The sequence below is a fragment of the Trichoderma camerunense genome (assembly GCF_050948025.1).
Source record: "Trichoderma camerunense strain CBS 138272 chromosome Unknown V8C40scaffold_1, whole genome shotgun sequence".
NCBI lineage: Eukaryota > Fungi > Ascomycota > Sordariomycetes > Hypocreales > Hypocreaceae > Trichoderma > Trichoderma camerunense.
The window spans coordinates 1153069-1172700 of NW_028145369.1; the positions used below are offsets into that span (position 1 = coordinate 1153069).

The following is a 19632-nucleotide window of genomic DNA, read 5'->3' on the forward strand; positions in this document are numbered from 1 at the left end:
CTTGTGCAACATCCACGAAGCTGCCTGTACCTGTCGACGCTTTTCCCCTTCCAGCATCAAGAACGGGAGGCTGTTCGTTGCCTCTGCTTGGGCGTTGGACGAGAGAGGCTATCAACGACAAACGACGCCACCAAGAGGCCATGTGCAGGGGCAGCCGAGTGCTTGGATTCTGACTAGCGATATGGCTTAAGCCCATGTCCAGACACCTGCCCACACCGGCCGGTCAGCCTCAGTCCGCCGAGGTACTAGTCGTCGGCTAGTCTGATGATAGATGCCATCACCACCTCCCGCATTTGACTTTTGAGCCCATCAGCCGCGAATGATATCTGCCGCTCAAACCACGCTACCTTGGCCGATAGCCTTCGATACGAAATGCGCCGCCGTGCTATTGGCGAAGGATGAGAACTTCTAAATGTTCATGTGGCTGTCATGGGAGACGGACACACGCATGGCTTGTTCTTCCGAGTCCCAGCCAACCAAAAGCCGAGCTTCACGCCTTGCCTGCAAGTGCACCGGCATGCCGCATCTGCTCACACCTTTTGCCCGCCCTATTATGCATCCTTATGCACATCTCAAGCGCTAACGCAAGCATGTGTGAAGATGCATGCATGGTGGGGACGCACTCAAAAGCTCTGTACGAGGGTCATGCGTCCCGCATCGACGTTGCAATACTCCATACTACCGACCTCCCCTCGGCATCACCTACGCACAGCTACACGCAGCTACCTGCAGCTACACGCCGCAAACTGTGCTGACCAGATGCGAATCATCGGTTCTAGAAACATGAGTTTATATCACCCCTTGATGGTTTTTCTTTATGTCCTGTCACTTGGCGCTTTGGCTTTTACTACTGTCTTCCCCTTTCAGTATGTGGTGAGTTGCTAACCCATTAGCATCCGAAGTGCGCTCCATACAGTTGCGGACACTTTGCGGGCTGGCTTCACGCTTTCTCTCTATTTGCTTTGGCTCTCCCAGTTGTTTCTGGTCTAGGTGTGGGCCGTCCCAGGCGGCCCTCTCCGCATCTGCCACCTCTCATTCCCGTAAATGTCTTATGGCGAAAGCCAAGTTTGAGAAACGTCTGACGCCGGCGTTCGTATCTCAACTGCAACTCGGATACTCTGGAGAAATACGATGGACCAAAGTTGAGGAAACCATTTACGATGTGGCATTGATAGACGGCCTAGCCGGGTCTTCTATTGCCTACTCGCACGCCCCCTTCGTCTTGTTGCTGTGTTCACTGGAGCCGCAGCTGGCGCAAGCCCTCGGAGGCTCAGACCGTTGCGACATCCCTGTTAGTATGGTGTCTGCTTCTCATCTATGCCTCTAATCCTGCAAGATCTGCCACTTTCAGACCAAGCACTCCATTACTGAATCTCATGATCCCTGCCCACTCACCCCACTAAGATGCCGGCTGTGATGGCCAACCTTGCCCACCTGTCCCGGCTAGTTTTGTGGTCATCCGCCCAACGACACCATTCACACGCCTCCCCCCTCCTCTATGTGTGCGTTTCCTTGCCTCCTGGGACGCTCTTGGCGGTATCGTCAAGGGGTATCACCATGCAACCAGATGATGCGCCATCATATCGTCTTCCAATCAGCAAAGGTCACAGACGCCTTGGGATAGGTAATTATGACGTTTGCTGTATTCTTTTGCGGCTCTTTTTCACCAGAGTCCCCCCGTTTTGCTCCGGATTTCACGTCCTCCGGATTTGGAATCCTAATCTTGACTCTTATTGCTTTTCTCTCTGAGGCAAAGTATCTTCTGATGTGCAGTTCTGCTCTAGTGTCACCCGGATACCTCGACTTATATAAGCAACTCTCGTGATACTTTATGACAAGCCCAAGCCAGGAGAGAAGTTGCACCACGCCGGTACGCCGAAGACCAACTCAACTATATTATCGGACTCTTTCACGGCCCTAGTGCCGATTCTAAACGGGCCGCCTAGTTTGTGGGCTCTAGAGACAGTCTGAATCCTGACTGATCCTGATTTGACGTTTACTCGGCTTTGTCATGGGCAAGCGCCATGATGAGCTTACCATGGATCCCTGGCCCTTATTGGAAGATCCATGCAAGCCATGGTTACCGTAAAGAGGCAATTCTTTTGCATGTGACGGCAACAGATTTCGAGAGTGGGTGCATGCGCCCGTCCAGATCTAGTAAATGCAGGCAGCACGGAAACTTTAATCCGTCTTGGCCCAGTAACGGGCCTCTCATCGAGCCAATGAGTGACACACGTCCAAGCGTGTTGCTTGAGGAATCTCCCTGCACCAGGATTCCATTCGATCTATTTGTCCGAAACCTTCTTCACTATGTAAGCCTCTTTTCGCTTCGGGATTCCTCAATCAGGTTTGAGACCTGGTTCTCATTTATTGAGGGGCAATAACGTGAGTGAATCCCCCCCTTTTTTGGTTTTTACGAGACAATTTCACACGCTATCAAGAGGTGTTGTGACAGTTTGTCTTATGCAAACGTGAATGCTTGTGATGGAATACGTCAAGGGGTGTGTCCCAGGATGAGTGAGACTGCCAAACGTGTGTTGTGACTACGCGTATGAGACTACAGTGTGATTTGCAACTCGTGATTCGCAAATGACATTCTTCTAGCATTGTCATCGTTTAGGATTCAATTTTGCTTTTAAGATACCGCTAAAAGACGTAATTGGCCAGTTAAATGACTTGATATCAAAGTAGCGCACTCAAGAGTAGGGCGAAATATATTTGGTTGTGCCTGAACAATCAGGATCACATTGAGATATCTGACAGTTGACCTGCTGTCGACTAATTTAGAGACGACAGCTGTCATTTGTCTTGTGCTTTAGTTTTTGCCAGCGAGGCAGGCTAGCTATGCATACGGATCAGCTGAGTTATTATGGTTCGATCAAGAAGAATTAACTTTTGACAGCTGTCGCTATGGCGTTGTGAGATGTGATGGATTTTTGGGGTTGAGCAGCACTTGGAGATGAGATTATCAAAGAGAGAGAGAAAATATTGTCGTACTTCTAAGAAGATTAGACTTGTATGTGCAATTGTGATGGAAGATATTTCAAGTTGGAAGCAATACGTCTGATGGACCAAATGAGAAAGTAATTGTTTTTTGTTGAACGACAATTCTCATAGACCATGTCAATGGTATATATCAATCCCATCTCAATTTACATTGATGATGTTTCGTTTTATCGATTGAAGATCATCAACGACGATATATATCACTGGCTTCTAAATAAGGTGATGGAGTGAAGGCTAACGCCCATGTATAATTAACAACCGCTTTGGAGTCACCACCATAGAACATATATCCGATGGATTCTTATCAACCAGTTAATGGGAATTACTTTCAATTAGCTACAACGGCTGACTTAGAATGGATATACATGGGAAATGCTAGCCAGCACCCTACCTTAACAATCAGAGTAGTCCCGCGGCTGGTATACTCTTGGGAACTCGATAATACCGATCTTAGGTTTTGAGTAGGCAAGTGCCTCCTTTATTCTGGGTATTAATTATAGAAGTTAATAGATAGACAACCCGGGCATTCTCGATTTAAAGCAGGGAATCGCGTCTTCTCTTAGCTAATAGATAATACAAAAGGCTCTTCTTTAGTATATGTTCTTAATAAGTGGCTGTCGCTTTGTCTCGAAAATTAGAGAACATTTATCTAAAAGCTAATGCGGACTATGATAAGTAGAGTAGAACGAGACAACAGAAGCGTCCATTGCGGAGTAAAATAGGGTCAAGGAAGGCAGCAACGTCGCCAAAGTTTACCATAGACAGGATAGTTTGCCTTACCCATAGAACCAGACAGAAAGTGACGATAGGATAATAATGGAAAGTCATACTCACCCAGCCTTGGAATTATGTAAAATCCATTCAACTCCCAGCAATCTTACTTAGTTTCTCCAAGTCTTTTGTTTGTTTGTTTCTTCTGTTCTGCCTCTGCCTCTGCACCACCACCACCACCAGCAACAACACCAACAACAACAATAACAACAATAACAACAATAACAACAATGGCGTATGTTGCTCCTCGCCACCCTATAACTCAAGCATTCAACTAATTGTCCAAGTACACTGTTGCTAACTCGTATTTATATAGAGGCGAACAAATTCCAATGAGAGATCTTCGGGGGAGAGGCCGCATCTCCAGCCTCAACAACCCTCCCGCCGCCGCCACCACCACCTCCTCTGAGTGAGTCTTGAATTGATCGACGTGAACAGATTTGTTTAACTAACAATATGCTAGTCTTGAGAGAGGTGCTCCCCCTTCTTCTCGCCGCCGCCGCCGCTCCATCACCACCACCATCACCAACGCCATCACCACCATCACCACTCCCATCACCGCCGCCACCACCGCGGCCTTTGCCGCCATCACCGCCCCCGCCACCAAAGAATAGATTTCTTTTGTGTAAGTGTCTTTCCTATGATATGCTTTAGTACCTAGCTATTTTTACTAATTTAACAATTACAGGGTTGGCATAATATATAAGGGGACTCTGTGGGTCGCGGCCGTCGAGGCCATTTTCATGATGACACGTGATTTTTTTCAGTCGAAATAGTTATTTCTTATTACCATGATTGAGTGGTTAACTCAATATATTTATTATTACTATGACCATGCGCTATTCCCTTCATACATACATCGTCATAGTGAGATACACCGAAACCATCAAGCTAGCCATTTCCACAAGAAGATATTTACTTTTGCGTCGGGCCGATTTCTCTGGATACCTATATAAACCAAACGTACAATACACATTACAAAGTTTCGTTTCACCAAAGCCAGCTATTTGATCGACACGACACTTGCAATATCATCAATCATGACTACAGAACTATCAACCACGAATACAGAATCATCGACCACGAGTGCAGAACCATCAACTACGGGTGCAGACAAACCTCGCTGCACGCACTATATCCCCTGCCATTGTCCCTCGCTACCCGAGTACGCTTGTCTGCCACTAGGAGATGAATCATCTCCATTGTGGCTGCAAAAGACTCATGAAGACGAAGACCATAACAAGGTTATACTTGAGAGACTGAAGAAGCAGTATTGGCGACGGATACCTGCCGTCTTGCACGATGCATGGTTTGTTCTTAAGACTGGCCATCTACCAAAGCCACTCAAAGTACGATCATTCCGATGGCTGATATCATCTGACTTTATTCCCCGCGGATACGAAAATGGACAAGCACCATGGCGCATGCTTGTGCGGTCATATCTTATGGATCTACCCAGGCAATTAACAGAGGGAAACAGCCAACAGTCTACGAGTATATTTTCATGGCAAAATCATCAGAGACATGCGGGCTATATAAATTATCGCACAAAAGATGACAGTGCCCCTCCTGAGATAAACTGCGGGGGACGAATGGTCTTCTCTCAATATAGCAAGGATTTTAATAAAACCTTGTTCGGAGACTGGCTTGTTATAGTCTACGTTTGGGCTATTGATCCTACATGGCTGCTCAAGACCATTATCGGGAGCTTGGTCTCCCTCGATAGTGTAACGGGGTAAGTGACCGGAACTTATATCCTGCATACCATCTTGAAACATCACTTACATGATATATGTTATCTCTCTAGTATTCGCGCTTGGGAATTTGTTGATGCAGTGGATGCTCCCACCAAGGTTCCGCACCTGTTTTACCAATGTCAAATACGTGATTCTCTAGAGGAGGATAAGGTATACGCTGGACATCCGTATCAACAGTACAACTCTGTTCAAATTAAGGACGGAGACCCTGTACCAGCCAGACTTGCTGGACTGAGACGTTTGATGAATGGGCGGGCAAGAGATTTGTATCGTGCGGCATATGAGTAGCAAGTATATCCTATTAGGTATTGCTTATATAGATGTCTCCCCTTCCCCCCAGCCTAATGTCCACGCCTACTATCTAATTGCATTGCGTAGATATGTACATGTAGTAACAATACCTTTCCTTCCTTGCCACCTGTCAGGATGCTGGGGAAGTTCAATATCCTATGCTGGCCTTGAATCTTCGAGCTCGCCATAAGGCACAGCCTGCTTACTTACACGTAGTTTGTAACAAGATAACGACGAGGTCTACAGCGGCCCAGACCAACCGACCGTCATCGTCATGCTATGTAAGAGCACTATATTCGACACAGAGTACAGCTCCGCCAGTGGCTCCGTTACACACTTCTCGACCTCACCCAGCAACTTCTCCTCGACGAATGATATCGCAGGGACACTGAGGTTCAGTCCCGCGATGGAATATTTCCTCATGCACAATACCATTACCGAGTTCTGGGAAAGTAAGACCGCACAGCAGCTGACTGACAGATTCTCCAATACATACAGTCAAGCCATTCTCGCGTCGGCCGGCGCAGCCCTTGAGCCCAGACCTGCAGAGGTAGCCCAACGGCGATCCTCGATACTCGTAGCTACTGTGCCGGTAGCGCCGCTTGTCTGTCTGCTTGTTGCCAACGTGCTGGTCGTGCTGCTGGCGGTTATTCTCACGGTGGGCGCTCTGGTGGAGATGACCAACTCTGATGAAGTGGGGGATGTGCAGACGAGACTTAGTATCGACGCTCTCGTGGCGGCGCATTTGGAGACGCGCGGGAAGAAGCCTGGTGTGAGGAAGATAGAAGACTTGTTTGAGGAATACCAAGGCGGTAATAGGCCGCGAGTCAAGGTAGAAAAAGCGACCGAGGATGGCTGGAAGCTGGTCAATTGTGATTCATAACTGTAGAATTCAATGCGTAACTATATAGAGGAAGAGACAATTTACCCACTTGGCCCCATCATTTATGTCAATTCATGTCCGTAGTAAGAAGCACAGTCGTTCCCAAGCATGAACTGAGAGGGTTATTTGCGGATTCGAAAGTATGTGGTCATAGCAATTTGTCTGTTGTATTATTATATCCATCTAACGCCGCCGGCACATAAGCCAAGCAGCTCTGAATCTCTTCAACTAAATATTGCGCAATCATTTCGCTCTAATATGAATTCTGTGTTCCAAAGGCTTGATCAAATCGAAATCATTCTCCTGTGCATGCAGTGTAGCTGTTCCACAAGATTACACAGCATCAACCCTCTAAAGGGTGCGATAAGCCTGCTGGCGGGTATAAGATACGATCCCTCCTCTTCATCGTAGTGTAAGGTATGATAAGCTCCGTTTAGCACGGGCACGGGAAGATGCAGCAGTCGATGGGAATCGGGCAGGGGATGATGAAGCAAAAGCGGCCAGGACAGCAATCGCCGTCATCGCCTCCGCGCATGTTGACGTCGTCTGTCGTCTCAGGATGCGGCTGCTGAGCGTCTGTTTGCGCACGGTTAACAACATCTTCTTTGGAGTTTCGCACCATGACGGGAAATGGAGAGACTTGCCCATGGCTTGATGTGACTTTGGCTGCGCATCGTACACGCGTTCAGGCTCCGCCAACTCAACACGATCGCTAGCAGTAGACATGGTGGCTGGCAGCGAAATGAACGAAATAGTAGTACAAGCAAGCAAGCAAGTAAGAAGGTGTAGGTAAAGAGAAAATGTGTAGCTCAAAATGCGATGGTACCTGAGATGTAATTTTCGGTGAGCTTGAGACCAATAGCGTTTGAAATGTAAGAGGAAAGAAAAACAAAAAGCCAAGAGCTGGCATCTGACGAGCTTGGCTTTCATTTCCCTGATGATCAGGGACGCGGCTACGTCATCGACACGTTGCCCTCGCCAGGTCCGTGGATGATCCGCCTTGGCACCGTTTTGCGGGGGGAAAACGTTTGTTCCGCCATTTCATTTAAATTGAGCCCGATTTGCTTCTTACATCTGACATGCACTCATTGCAAGGACAAGGGTGGAAGGGAATCATTTTGGAATCATCGAATGATCGAATTGCTCGTCTGACTCTGACCTTGCCAAGCAATAAGGCTGGCGGTTCTTGCAGCGCCGTTACAGCTAGACTAGACCCATATGCAGTAAGCAGCTGGGCTGATGCTTATCACTTTCAGCTTGCCTCCAAGCATGATGACAAGGACAAGGCCACGCTTGTGCTTCGTGGGGAAGACAAAAGAGGAAAGTAAGCTATTGATTTCGTATTGTACAATGCTCGTACCTTATAGTGCCAAACCGACCCAGCTGTAGGGCTACCCGACTTACTTACTGGGTAGACTTGTGCATAGCCTCGCTCGTATAGGTGTGATCCAGCTGCATAGGTATGCGAATTGGCCGAGCCTTGAGCGGCAAAGCGGCAACTGCCGCAATGCCACGTTCGGAATTGCCCAGTGCCTAGATATTCCCAGATCCTGAAGCTTGGTACTCGGCGGGTGTGCGTCTGTGCTGTTCAAGTTCCACGTGTTTGACGTTGCAGTCAAGGAATCAGTTCCTTGTCAATAAATCCTCTGGCACGAGTTGGTTACAGGGGATTGCCGAAATAGTAAACAACCTATCAAAGACGTACATCACTTGTATACGAGTATATGTAAAATCTACCTACGGGTTAGTTGGGGGGGCCTCCGTCTGGGTTCTGGAATAGGGGGCACTGCTGGGAGATTTCGGCATACCAAATCTTGCCACAATACTGGCTGTCATGTCACTGTTCCACGAGAAGCAGAGTAATACTGGCCTTGCTGTTATGATAAGACGGATTTCATGACTAGACATAGGCAGATTGGTGTAATAGATCTTGATTCGCCCTCTCGCAGGTCAGAGATACGTTTATTGCAAAACTCTTACGCGGCAAAGCCAATGATTAACCTGTAAATTCATCTCTCGGACATCATTATATACCCGATACCTGTTAGTACCTTGTTTATTTTTCAGCTATAGATACTCAGTACTTACTAGATACCGGTAGTATTCATATAATCATGTGTAGGTATACTGTGACACCATGTGGCAATAATTCTTGCATGTCGATATACGGCTCATGTCACAAATTCAATTCAATCGTCGTAAATAGTTTTATCTGTTCGCTGGTCTATGTCACAATAGACGCGGGTACTTCATATTCCCCGTTGGTGTGGAAATTAAAACTGGACAGACTTGCCAAATCCATCTCGCCGAACATGAATCGGATCCTTTACATCCGGAGTTGGACAAAATCAGCGCATTGCGTCAACAAAGACGTGTACCGGCCATAGATACAGGCTCTCTTATTACACTCTTGCCGAATCACCGCCCAATCATTGTCCGGTTAATATCAAAATCAACAATCATCACCCTGACTCGACTAATGTAGCAAGTCCCTCTGCATTTCGTCGTGGCAGACGTGATACACAACAAGGGATAGTGGTCAGAAAGTCCTAATTGCTCATGCTCCGTGTCACTTGGCCTTTGAGTTTTGGCCCCTGAAATCCGCAGAACGCCTCTCCCGAAAGGTTCTTGCCAGGGGATGGAAAGTTGTGTCAGATTGTTTTCCTGCAGTCAGTCTTCAATGACAAGCAGCATCCCCTATTCCGTAGAACACAGTCAGTGAATTGAGTCAATCATTATCCATCAACCAACAAGCAAATTCATCAACATCAATTTTGGTAATCCCATATAATTTCATCTGTACGACGTCAAAAATGGCCAATGGTGTGTACATGTACTTCCAATCTCCTTTTATGCTGGGGTGAGTCACCGGAACTCTGGCGCCCCCACTATGACTCTATCGCCGACACATACACGCACATACCTACAGACGAGAAAAAAGGGTTGAACCAACAACACTCTATGAGTTGATGAAGAAAATGGTGTTTCCGTAGTTGGTAATCGTCGGGATTCTCTTTCGCCCCGAGACAAGAGAGGAAGAGGCCAAGGCGCTACCGAGGAGGGCTTTGTAATTGCCAGTATCGTATCCCATGTCTCAGGCACCGTGCTGTCAGGTATTATTCGCGAGTAAGGTAGAAAATAACTCGAAAAGAAATTGAATATGTTCGCTTTTCTGCATATAAAACATCATCTTTTCCAGCTTGGATGATTCTTTCGTCTTTTCCAATCATTAGTATTTAAAGATTTCCCTCTTCTTGTCTTACTGTGAAATACGCAAGCCTAGGACTATCATGAATTACATCTGTGTAATACAGCGTTCCTGAATTGCTAAAGTCTTCTCTTTTGACTTCTTTTTGTTTCTTTCTCAGACTGGGTGGCTTTCATCTATGATGAAGATGACATTGAGCTGTCCAAGTGTGTCTGAGAGATTGGACTGTTTGGTTGCTCAGATAATGGCCCATGTGCTTTGGTAAGCCTCTTATGTTTTCTCCCCTATTATATAGCACATCTACCCCCTATATTCATTGTGCCTCCTGTCGAATATGACAGCAGTGGTCAGCCATGATGAGGCGAAAGAAGTTGAATAATTTCCATGAAACATCTTGTTCACAATTAAGGAAGAGAATCGACATCGTCTGAGCAACCACAAAAAGGACATATGATTTATGAAACACCGTCTTTTTTGTTTTTCCAATTCTGTATTGGTCATCATTGATGACTTTTAAATGCCCCCCATCTATATGCGGAAGGATTGTAGCGCTAACATGGGTTTTATATATCTGACAACCCCGACGACTTTGGTTACATTTGGCACCTTTTTCGTCCAGGGTTCATTGCCGGTGAAAACGACAAAGACAAAATCAGAACAACAATAGGAGGAATAATAGTAAAAGACTTGAATGAAAACAATGTGCCCTCCCAATAACCGGCCCCCGAGGTCGTTTCTCCCGTGAACACCAAGTGACATAAAAGATCTAAACCCCGAAAGATCCAATTGAAAAAAAGAAAAACATTTCCGTAAAATAGAGCAAAAAATCCAGTACAGGTTAAGCGTTATGGGTATGTGGTTGCAGTAGAGTGAGTGCGTCGTTGAGGGCTTCACCCTCTCTTTGGTGTTATACAGGGGTGTATGTGTGTAATCGCGCAAAGAGCGAGCATGTAAGTGGGTGGGCATGTTCACTTTCTCCCTAGAACTTCTCTTAGAGCTTCAACTTCGGCTTCGCGCCTCGCCAGCTTAAGCTTGAGTTCGTCGCGCTCCCCAGTCATGTCACTCAATGCCCGCTCCAGATCAGCTATCCGGTCAAGGCGTTTCTGGCGATACTTTCGTGCCGCCATCGTATTGCGCTGCCGTTTGATGGCGGCTTGCGCTTCGTCGCTGCAGGCTTCAAGTTCATCGCCGTCTGTTGATCGGGTTGTGCTGCGATGCTTTGAATGAGAGCCTCCGCTATGTGTGCTGGTGGGAGAATCCTGGCGGTAGTGGTGGGGGGTTGGTGTTGACGCCGACGAGGATGGCGGCATCACATTGGCCATCTGCTGCGCCGGCATCTGGAAAAAGACACTGTTGGCGCCCTCTGAGGAATAGGTAGGGGCTGACATGCCGAGCCTGTCTTCATGTTGTTGATTGTGTGGTACATGTATCCGGGCAGCATGATGAAGGCCTGTGTCGAAAAGATGGTGATGGTGGTGTTGTTGTTGTTGCGCTGAGAAGAATGCTTCTGGAGGGCACATGTCTTCGGTTAACACTTGGTCTGGCCAACACTTGAACGTAAATTCTGGATTATCGACCATGATGGGCGAATGAGTATAAAATGAAGTCATACACAGCAATAAGACTGGGAAAGAATAGCAATGGTATGGGTCCCGCCCGGAATAGTGCGCTTGTGTCTATGTGTGTATGGAGTATGTATGTACGTGTAACAAAAGAGGGAGACGATGTCTCGACAATATATGTAAACACCTTTTTCCAAAGAGGTGGTAATATGACTTATGACATAATTGAAGCAGCAGACCAGGTGTATCGCAAAACATCGTATTGAGAATAAGAAATAGTCGACATACCTGATGGGTCCATGCTTGCTTGCTTGCAGAAACGAGTCAAGCAAGCTGAAGAAAAGGCGGGAAGTGAGACGAAAGTGACAACGGCAACGGGACCTGTAATCAAATCCTTCGGTTTCGCCTACGGCGGTGCTGTGCAATGCTAACCGCGAGAGGAAAGGGACATTGGAGGGTGAGAGGCTGTAACTTGGTGTGTCTTGTTCGTATTTGGCAAGCTTTTGGCTTCGAGCTCTGTGTCTGCACGTCTTCCTTTTCTGGGGATTCAGCTCTTATGTGCTGGACTCAATAGTCTGAGTCTGGACAAAGTGAGATGGTGGGCGCACGGCTGATATATATCGAGCCACGTGCACATGGGCATGCACTCAATTTCAACGGGTATTAATGCTGCAACACACACAAATGGATACGGCCTAGTACGTGGAATTGGGTAGATTCGACTCCAGTTGCTTGTACGAGGGAAGAGGGAGTACATGTACAGCACAGTAGGCGATACTACCGGGGAGGTATTGGGTGGACTAAGGCAGACAAGCTCAGTCCAGATTCAATGGACAGGAGAGAGTGCCGGCACTTTTACATGTGCACTGTATGTAAGTAGGCGGCCGATTGCTTTTTAGTAGAGCCAGCAAGCAACTTGTATGGGGGAGATGCAGAGTTAACGCGGCAGCGGATTTGCAGATTCCGGCCTCCCCCCCTTGACACGCTGACGGCTCCAATGCCACTTGATGCTGCCAGCTTACATCCGACTGTGCACGCGGCATCAGCCCTCCGGTTGCACAACTCTGGGAAACTTGGACGGACTAGCAGAATCCGGCTTCGTGACTAAGCCCGGAACTCGCTGCAACAGGAGCCGTGATAGGGAAATGCCCTGGGAGCACTCCCGTAATTTGATCTGTCTTTGTGCGTGCTAGCCTTGCCTTGTCCGCTGCCTTGCCTGCCTCTCTGGAGCATGAGGTTCCACACCATTGCTGACAGTGCCGGGGGTCGCGAAAGACGCAAGATGCTTTGCGAATACATGGCATGTTTACGGAGTACAGTAGTCTTTGTCTTGTCACAATTGGGCACGCGAGACTCCGCAAGAGGTGCTGGTGCTTCACAAGTCGAGACTGTGTGTGCTGCTCTCGGTTGATGGAGCGGTCAGGGTCAGCCAAGCGGTCAGCCTAGCAATTGGGCACATACGAGCCCATGGGAGGTTTCGGCGCTATTTTCTACATTATGCATTGATTGGGCCTAGCGATGATTGAACCCTTTCGATATCCGGCACTCGACTTACAACAGCATCAGCTTGTGAGTGTGGTTGAGTACGAGTAGAAAATGTGGCAAGGTTACATAGAAACAATCATGCAACTCCTTGAATAGGAATGTCGATTGCCTCATATACATCCATCTCATACAGTAGAGAGAGCCTGAAATGGAATAATACTGTGCGTTGCTCCAAGGTGGTGTATAAAAGGAACGCACCATATTTGTAGTCCGAATTCGAACCTCGCCAAGCAACAACCTTCCGGCGCAAAATGCGCGGCGACTTAGCATGTTCATCAGCAAAATCCCTCAAGTCACGACATTAGGCTGCAGCATTGACGCCCTTTGAAGGTCAATCTCAGTCTTTTTTTTTTTTCGCTTTGCTCTGGAAGTGAAAAAAGGGCTGCTTATGGTGACATGCGTATTGTCCGGACACTAGACAGGGGGCAACAGACAGTGGAAGTGCCGAATATGGCAATCCCTGGTTAGGAAACCAGACGATCAAGATACAGGCAGAGATTCAAAGAGCATGGGGTCTCATCAACTTGAGCAGTCAAGTCAACAGGAGACTGATCGTCAAAGCCCAATTGCTCTGAATTTCCACTCGAGCTTTGGTTCGGTGGTTATTGACAAAGGAACACCGGACAAAGTATCCGACGATACCCTACCGTGGATACACAGACTCCACGCCTCGCCAGAAACCCCCCGAGCCACTCCTTAGCGCCGTGGGACAGCCCGTAGCGGCCGATAGGGCTGGCTTTTGATGGGCGGATTCGGGGGTGTTGGGGGAGTGCAAGGTGCTATGGGTGCTGGCCATGGTCTCTAGTGTGTCGAGGAGGTTGTATTGACTATTTGTACTCGAGCCAGTGGCAAACATCAACGTGGTGCTCCTTGCCTGTAAGAGGACGAGGATTGAGATATGCCGCCGACATGGAGTAGCGTCGTAACCGGAAAAATTCGGTGTCTATTCAATCCTAGGTAGTACTGTGCTCAGTGTTCCGTACTTACTGTACTGTTTATGATATCTTTGCAGATAGAGCGGTGTTTTAGGGCCAGGGAGGTGCATGTAAGCGAGAATGTTCCATACGCTTGGTGCGGCTTACGCTCCGGCACCTACACAAAATCTCACGGAACACGGCATATATATATCATGGCATCGATAGGAACTGGTCGGTTGCAATCAGTTCCGAATCAAGGGATAAACTTAAAGATATGCACAGCGGATCGGCCGTGTCCAAATGGCTCATAGGGGCCTATATTCACCGGGAAACTCTATAAAATGCGGCTCTCAGCATGCCCATGTGAAACACGTTGAGAGCAGGCTTCAATTTGACAACTAACACGTAGATGGCTCAATACGGAGTATGAATTTCGCGTATTGGTTGATTCAAGTTGATCTATTTGACTCCGCTCTTCATTCTCTCTCACACGCAAATGCGGATTGGCGGCATTCGTCTATTCGACTCTTGTGCTGACCTTCCACCGTTTGAAGTAACCTCACACATTGCTCGTATTTCGTCAAATCACAGTCCTTTATAAGAACAATTTCCGTTCCCCTCGCAGCCAAAAATGTTTCATTCTCCAACAACAGCATTTATCAACGTATTAGTTCCAAGTATGGTTTGTTAATATGGGACCACATGCAAGCATTGTTTATCCTCCGCAACATAGTGGCCAAAATAATAACTCAACTCAGTCAAACAAAGAGTAAAAAAGTAAGAAAGGATAACAGAAAGAAGCTCATGCAATTCCCCACGTCTCTCAATTTGCCCAATTTCGTCACCTATGTCGGTCTCCAAAGTCACCATCGGCGTTCTAATCCCGACGCTACGTCTCCATGTCTGGATTCAATGGCAACATCAAATGGAAATAGCCCGGCACTTTCATCCGCCGGCATTCTGTGGAGATTAAACCACATGCAAGCACGGAGAAGATTGTCGGTGCGTTAAAGCCTAAACGCCGTACCCGGCCCGCACCTCTCCGTGTGTCAAGTCGTATAAGCTGACGCCTAACTAACTGCATACAGTATATGTACGCTTCTGTAAGAACACCAATGATTTGAAGTCTTCCGTGTGGCTATCTACAGTGTTCCGTCCTCCGCATTTTCCTCCGCTGGGATTGACTAGTAATCCTTCTATTGGTAATATGGATAATCTTAACTCCGAGATCTACCGTCCCGTGTAGTATTCAAGGAAGGATATGCCAGCTCAACATAGTAACCCACCAATGATATGCCTATCGGCATGGTCAGCAACCATATCACGGTTGTTTTCGGCTAAGTATATCGCATTCGTTTACTTGGAATTCACATGCTGAATTCTTTTCTCAAAAAATGGCAGATCTAGCCGATAGACGAGACGCAAATTGAAGTTTCATTCGGTTCTATCGGATACAGAATCCTATGGAAATCCACGTAGCCTTCATTCAGGCCCTAACATACTCTGCGTTCGTTGTCGTGCCATGCCCAATGGAAATAAGTCCGTACCCACAAGTTATATGTCCGAGTTATTCATGGTCTTCGGTGTCTTTAAGGAACTCGCAATAAGGCAGTTTCCATCCAGCTCGCGCCATGGAAACGTGCACCTGTTTGCTCGAAGTAGACTCCAAGCAAAGGCTGCGGAAATACACGTCTTCGATGTTATTCAAGTGTGGCATTGATAAAGCCATTGGCAAGGTCTGTGATGAAAAACAAGCGATATATGCTCGTATATTCTTTAGCAGACTTTGGCTCGGTGCAACTCCCGCCGAGTCTGTGTCGCTGGACCATAGAAAACGTGGCAGGCCTGCGGCTTTTGAGATTGGTACAAAGGTGGCAAAGCCCCAGTCGATAACACTACATGTACCACATAATAAAACTATTAGTCTGGTATAAATAAAACACACAATGTTTCCCACATACCATTTGATGTTGTAGTTTTCATCGACAATAATATTATTCGGCTCAATATCACCGTGCTCCACGGCAAAGGCAGTATCGTTTTGATCTTGGCCAAGCACCTGGCAAACTAAATCTTGCTGGTTGATGCAGTCTTTTTCTGAAAGACCAGGAATTCTGCCTTCTCGCACCTGAGTGGATCTGTTCTTCATACGTCGTTGGAAGAAGGTTGCTGCGGAAGTAGAACCTAATACCACTAGGTCAGAGCAATGATTTCTTTCTAGGATGTCTTACATACGATTTTCTAGTGTGCATGCGATCAAAGATAGCTGTATCGAGGCTATTTGATCAAGTAACACACCTCGAAGTGGCTGTGGTGGAAAGTTATCATCCCAAGACAAGGGTGAACCCTCAACCCAAGTCAATATAATAAACGGATATTTGATCGGGTTATCAAACGTCAGGCTAAAGCCGCAACATCTCGGGGACTAGTGGAAGCCCTTTTCTTCAAGCATCTGAAGAATGCGCACTTCGATTTGAACTGTGGCGATTATGTCGTCTTGATCGTCAACTTGATGCGGCACTCGAACGGCGATACTCGCTTGGTCTTTGAAGCTAAGCTTAAAGATGCGACACTCGCCTCCGTTGAACTCTCCATCAATGAATGCACCATTTCCGCCAACTCCAAGCTCTGCAACAGCAGCCAAAATATTTGTCGGTTCGAGGTTTTGCGCGGGATATGAGGCCATATTTTGAAAGGGGCCAAATTGTGATCGTAGGAGATGTTTGTAGCAACCCAACGCCGCATACAGAGCACGGTATCTGTCTGATTTATACCTCCTGACAAGCCAACCAACAGAACAGTAGAATACTATTGCTGATATATGTGACTCAGCAGAATCACAAACAAAGTACTTAAAAGCAGTGTCTGTAAATGTGGACTGCGTGTCCCGCGCCACTAGATCTCTGTCAGATCTTTATCTTGATTCTCATTATCAATCAAGTGTTTTCTCATATTGGACAATCAAACAGCTCCTACCAAAATCCCAGGACATTGATGAATCACTTCGCGTCCAACCCGTGCACGGACGAGGATGAATCAGGTGTACATTCCATACAACGCAAGAAGATAGGATTTGATAATGCAACAACTCCACATCATGTTTGCTTTTATTCTAACCTACAAAATGGACAAAACATTCTCCCATCCTCCATTACCGGCCCGTAAGCCGCTTCTCCAAGTAGCGGAGAGGCACATAGATCAATGAACTCACTGCCCACGCCATTTCGAAACCAATGTCTCCTGTAGTCTTGGCAATCGGACCTTGCCACCACACCTGATCCATGCACGGAACGACCAACCCAAAGCACAAAATACCGCTCGACAAGGCCGCGATGCCAAGAGGCAGCTTCTTTGCGTCGCTCCAGATGGCGTGGTCATATGAGCTGTAGTCCTGGCGGCGGAACACCACGTGCTCAACAATGACGATTCCGACGAATGCTGCGGACCAGTAGCCAATGAGGGACACAAAATTCTCCAAGCTCTCGAAGAAGTCGCCAACAGCGGTGATGGCCACTGCAATGATGATACCAGTGATGACGATGGCAAACAGGTATCGAGGCACCTTGAACAGCCACGGCGCCAAAGTTTGAAAGTTGAGCGTAATGGCATAAAACGTGCCACAAGTATTGCCCAACAAAGTGAGCGCGAGAACCACGACGATGAATTTGCCAAAGTTTCCTGCAGGCGCCAGCATGGCCGCAAGAACACCACCAGCGGAGTACTCGTCAAACGCAGTTTGCCAATCGGGGTTGTTAGGCATGGCTCCCGCAACAGCCGCACCGAGGACCATGAGCAGCACGGTCGGGATTAGCAGGCCCCAGTAAGTATATTGGAAAACTCGCCATCTATCAATCATTAGTGTCTGTAACCCAACCCACAGGGAAAGGATGGAGCATAGGGCAACTTACGATGGAACCTTGGGATCGAAATAAGTGGTAAAGTCACTAGCTAGGGCAGCCCAGGGGATCTGGTAGCTGGCAATGATCATACCAAAGTTGAGGACGTTGGCAGCCGTGGCAGGCGTCTCGGGGGCGGCTTGCTTCTTGAGGCCAGAACCAGCACAGCCAGTAGCAATGACAACGCTGATAATGGCCGGGATGAATGCATACGTCTCGTAGATGTGCAGCACCCTGAAGCCGCAAAATGAGACTAATAGGGATAATACGGCAATGATGACGATGCCAGCGTCTTCGTTGATAGATCCGTTAGAAATAGCAGAGAGGCACTGTCCACCAGTGATGCAGATGATGACAGTGAAGCCGGTCATGCTAGCCAGATTCAGGAGCACTGGTACTGATACAATGTATCGTCTGTATACCCAAGTGGATGAGGTTAGTTAAGCTGATCTCTTGGATGGTGTGTCTAGCTAGATATGCTTACCCAAAGCTGTACCGGGCCTGGATCATTTGTCTCATGCCCGTCTTGGGCCCCAACATGGCAAGGAACGCCGGAGGTATAGTGGACAGCATACAGAAGAACAAGATGACAAGAGACGAGTCCCTGAGGCTGAGATTGTACGCCAGGGGTCCCAACATGCCAAAGGTGATGCTGCATAAGAGACTGGTTAGCCAGCTGCTTGTGGATGCTCTGTAAGAGCACGGGTGATGACACCATTTTTGTAGACTCAAAACTTACCCCAGAATGTTTGCGTTTATGGAGAACCAGACAGTAAAGATGTTGAAGAAGCGGGTTGAACTGCGCTCTTCAACGGGCACCGGCAGGATGCCTCGCTCCTCAACACGGCCAGCTCTCAACACCTTGTGGAGCAGCGACTCCTCGTCGCTTTGATGGCCATCCTTTTCTCTGACGGGCACCGCCGAGGCCTCTACTGTATCCACCAACATCTGTGCGTTGTATGGGTTATGTAGGTCTGTATGGGGATAAATGCCGAGTCGGAGTTTTGAAGCTGGAGACGGACGGCTGGTAAGTAAGCCCGAGTCTTGTTGCACAACCAGAGGAGGCAACACAGGAACACAAACAAACAGTGCGATGAAACGGTCACTCTATGCAACCTCACAGCTTCAGCAACGCCATGCAAAAACCAAAACGACGGTGAGTTATCCGAATGAGAGTAACTTGCAGTGAGTCAAGAATTTTGCCTCTCTCCCGACACTGAGCGGTTCCGGTTTCCCTCTTCCGCCCCTCCTCCGACCTAGGCCGCGAGACAACAAAATCTTTTCGCATCCGCACGGCCAGATACGGACTAGAAGACGCCCTTGGCCAATCACAGCCTGAATGGCGAGAAACCGGTTCCATGAGCGACCGGCCCGTCGAAGAAAAAAAGGAAAACCCTTGCAGCCCCCCTCCCGCCACTTGACAGGAACAGTGTTAGCTTGGGGGTTAGTTATCTAGAATGTTTCTCTTTCGAGGTGATAAGAACCGTAATTTTGTCGGTGACTTAGTAATCTTGGCGGGGAGTTGACATCAATCACACCACCAAGGGCGCATGCATTGACATACAGACAGACGAGTGGAGGAAAAGTCAGCATGCATGGAGATCCATAAACTGACTATTGAGTTGTTTCTTGGGTATTCACCTGTAGAAACTTACGAATAAAGGTAAATGTTTTACTTCCCTCGGTAGCATTGCTTTGGGAACATCCTGGGGCTGGCGGATATCGCCAACTGAGTCAGTCCCTAAGTCCCATTCGAAATAAGGCACTCCATAGACTATATACAGACAAGAATGCGG

General features: G+C 47.6%; 7 protein-coding genes across 7 annotated transcripts; 3 read left to right on the plus strand and 4 right to left on the minus strand.

Annotated features, from left to right (window-relative positions):
* The first annotated feature begins 379 nt into the window (after positions 1 to 379).
* On the plus strand, positions 380 to 957 carry V8C40DRAFT_229641 (uncharacterized protein). The gene has a single exon (XM_083212524.1). It carries the CDS (start codon positions 430 to 432, stop codon positions 883 to 885), a length of 456 nt encoding a protein of 151 aa, XP_083078967.1. The 5' UTR covers positions 380 to 429; the 3' UTR covers positions 886 to 957.
* A 3050-nt stretch (positions 958 to 4007) lies between these two features.
* Positions 4008 to 4391, plus strand: V8C40DRAFT_260318 (uncharacterized protein; the record flags this gene model as incomplete). The annotated part of the gene is made up of 3 exons (XM_083219122.1): positions 4008 to 4012; positions 4094 to 4186; positions 4241 to 4391. 3 exons carry the CDS (start codon positions 4008 to 4010, stop codon positions 4389 to 4391), a joined length of 249 nt encoding a protein of 82 aa, XP_083078968.1.
* A 264-nt stretch (positions 4392 to 4655) lies between these two features.
* Positions 4656 to 6708, plus strand: V8C40DRAFT_279215 (uncharacterized protein; the record flags this gene model as incomplete). The annotated part of the gene is made up of 3 exons (XM_083221186.1): positions 4656 to 5512; positions 5585 to 5772; positions 6053 to 6708. The coding sequence occupies exons 1-3, from the start codon at positions 4818 to 4820 to the stop codon at positions 6706 to 6708; spliced, it is 1539 nt and encodes a 512-aa protein (XP_083078969.1). The 5' UTR covers positions 4656 to 4817.
* Positions 6709 to 7110: 402 nt separating this feature from the next.
* On the minus strand, positions 7111 to 7434 carry V8C40DRAFT_260320 (uncharacterized protein; the record flags this gene model as incomplete). The annotated part of the gene is made up of 1 exon (XM_083219123.1): positions 7111 to 7434. The coding sequence occupies one exon, from the start codon at positions 7432 to 7434 to the stop codon at positions 7111 to 7113; it is 324 nt and encodes a 107-aa protein (XP_083078970.1).
* Positions 7435 to 10516: 3082 nt separating this feature from the next.
* On the minus strand, positions 10517 to 11554 carry V8C40DRAFT_229650 (bZIP transcription factor). Its single transcript, XM_083212525.1, has one exon. It carries the CDS (start codon positions 11524 to 11526, stop codon positions 10885 to 10887), a length of 642 nt encoding a protein of 213 aa, XP_083078971.1. The 5' UTR covers positions 11527 to 11554; the 3' UTR covers positions 10517 to 10884.
* Positions 11555 to 15507: 3953 nt separating this feature from the next.
* V8C40DRAFT_260322 (uncharacterized protein) lies at positions 15508 to 16626 on the minus strand (the record flags this gene model as incomplete). Its single annotated transcript, XM_083219124.1, has 4 exons — positions 15508 to 15835; positions 15902 to 16124; positions 16176 to 16248; positions 16408 to 16626. The coding sequence occupies 4 exons, from the start codon at positions 16624 to 16626 to the stop codon at positions 15508 to 15510; spliced, it is 843 nt and encodes a 280-aa protein (XP_083078972.1).
* A 52-nt stretch (positions 16627 to 16678) lies between these two features.
* V8C40DRAFT_229659 (permease for cytosine/purines, uracil, thiamine, allantoin-domain-containing protein) lies at positions 16679 to 19393 on the minus strand. The gene is made up of 5 exons (XM_083212526.1): positions 18920 to 19393; positions 18576 to 18846; positions 18321 to 18488; positions 17849 to 18250; positions 16679 to 17785 (listed from the first exon to the last, which is right to left on the minus strand). The coding sequence occupies exons 2-5, from the start codon at positions 18782 to 18784 to the stop codon at positions 17092 to 17094; spliced, it is 1473 nt and encodes a 490-aa protein (XP_083078973.1). The 5' UTR covers positions 18785 to 18846; positions 18920 to 19393; the 3' UTR covers positions 16679 to 17091.
* Positions 19394 to 19632: the final 239 nt, after the last annotated feature.

Coding starts and splice junctions, on each gene's coding strand:
- V8C40DRAFT_229641 (XM_083212524.1), top strand. CDS start 430: ATGGGAGACGGACACACGCATGGCTTGTTCTTCCGAGTCCCAGCCAAC.
- V8C40DRAFT_229650 (XM_083212525.1), bottom strand. CDS start 11,526: ATGACTTCATTTTATACTCATTCGCCCATCATGGTCGATAATCCAGAA.
- V8C40DRAFT_229659 (XM_083212526.1), bottom strand. CDS start 18,784: ATGTTGGTGGATACAGTAGAGGCCTCGGCGGTGCCCGTCAGAGAAAAG. Junction 18,489..18,575: donor ATAAACGCAAACATTCTGGG/GTAAGTTTTGAG, acceptor TCTCTTATGCAG/CATCACCTTTGGCATGTTGG. Junction 18,251..18,320: donor CAGGCCCGGTACAGCTTTGG/GTAAGCATATCT, acceptor TTGGGTATACAG/ACGATACATTGTATCAGTAC.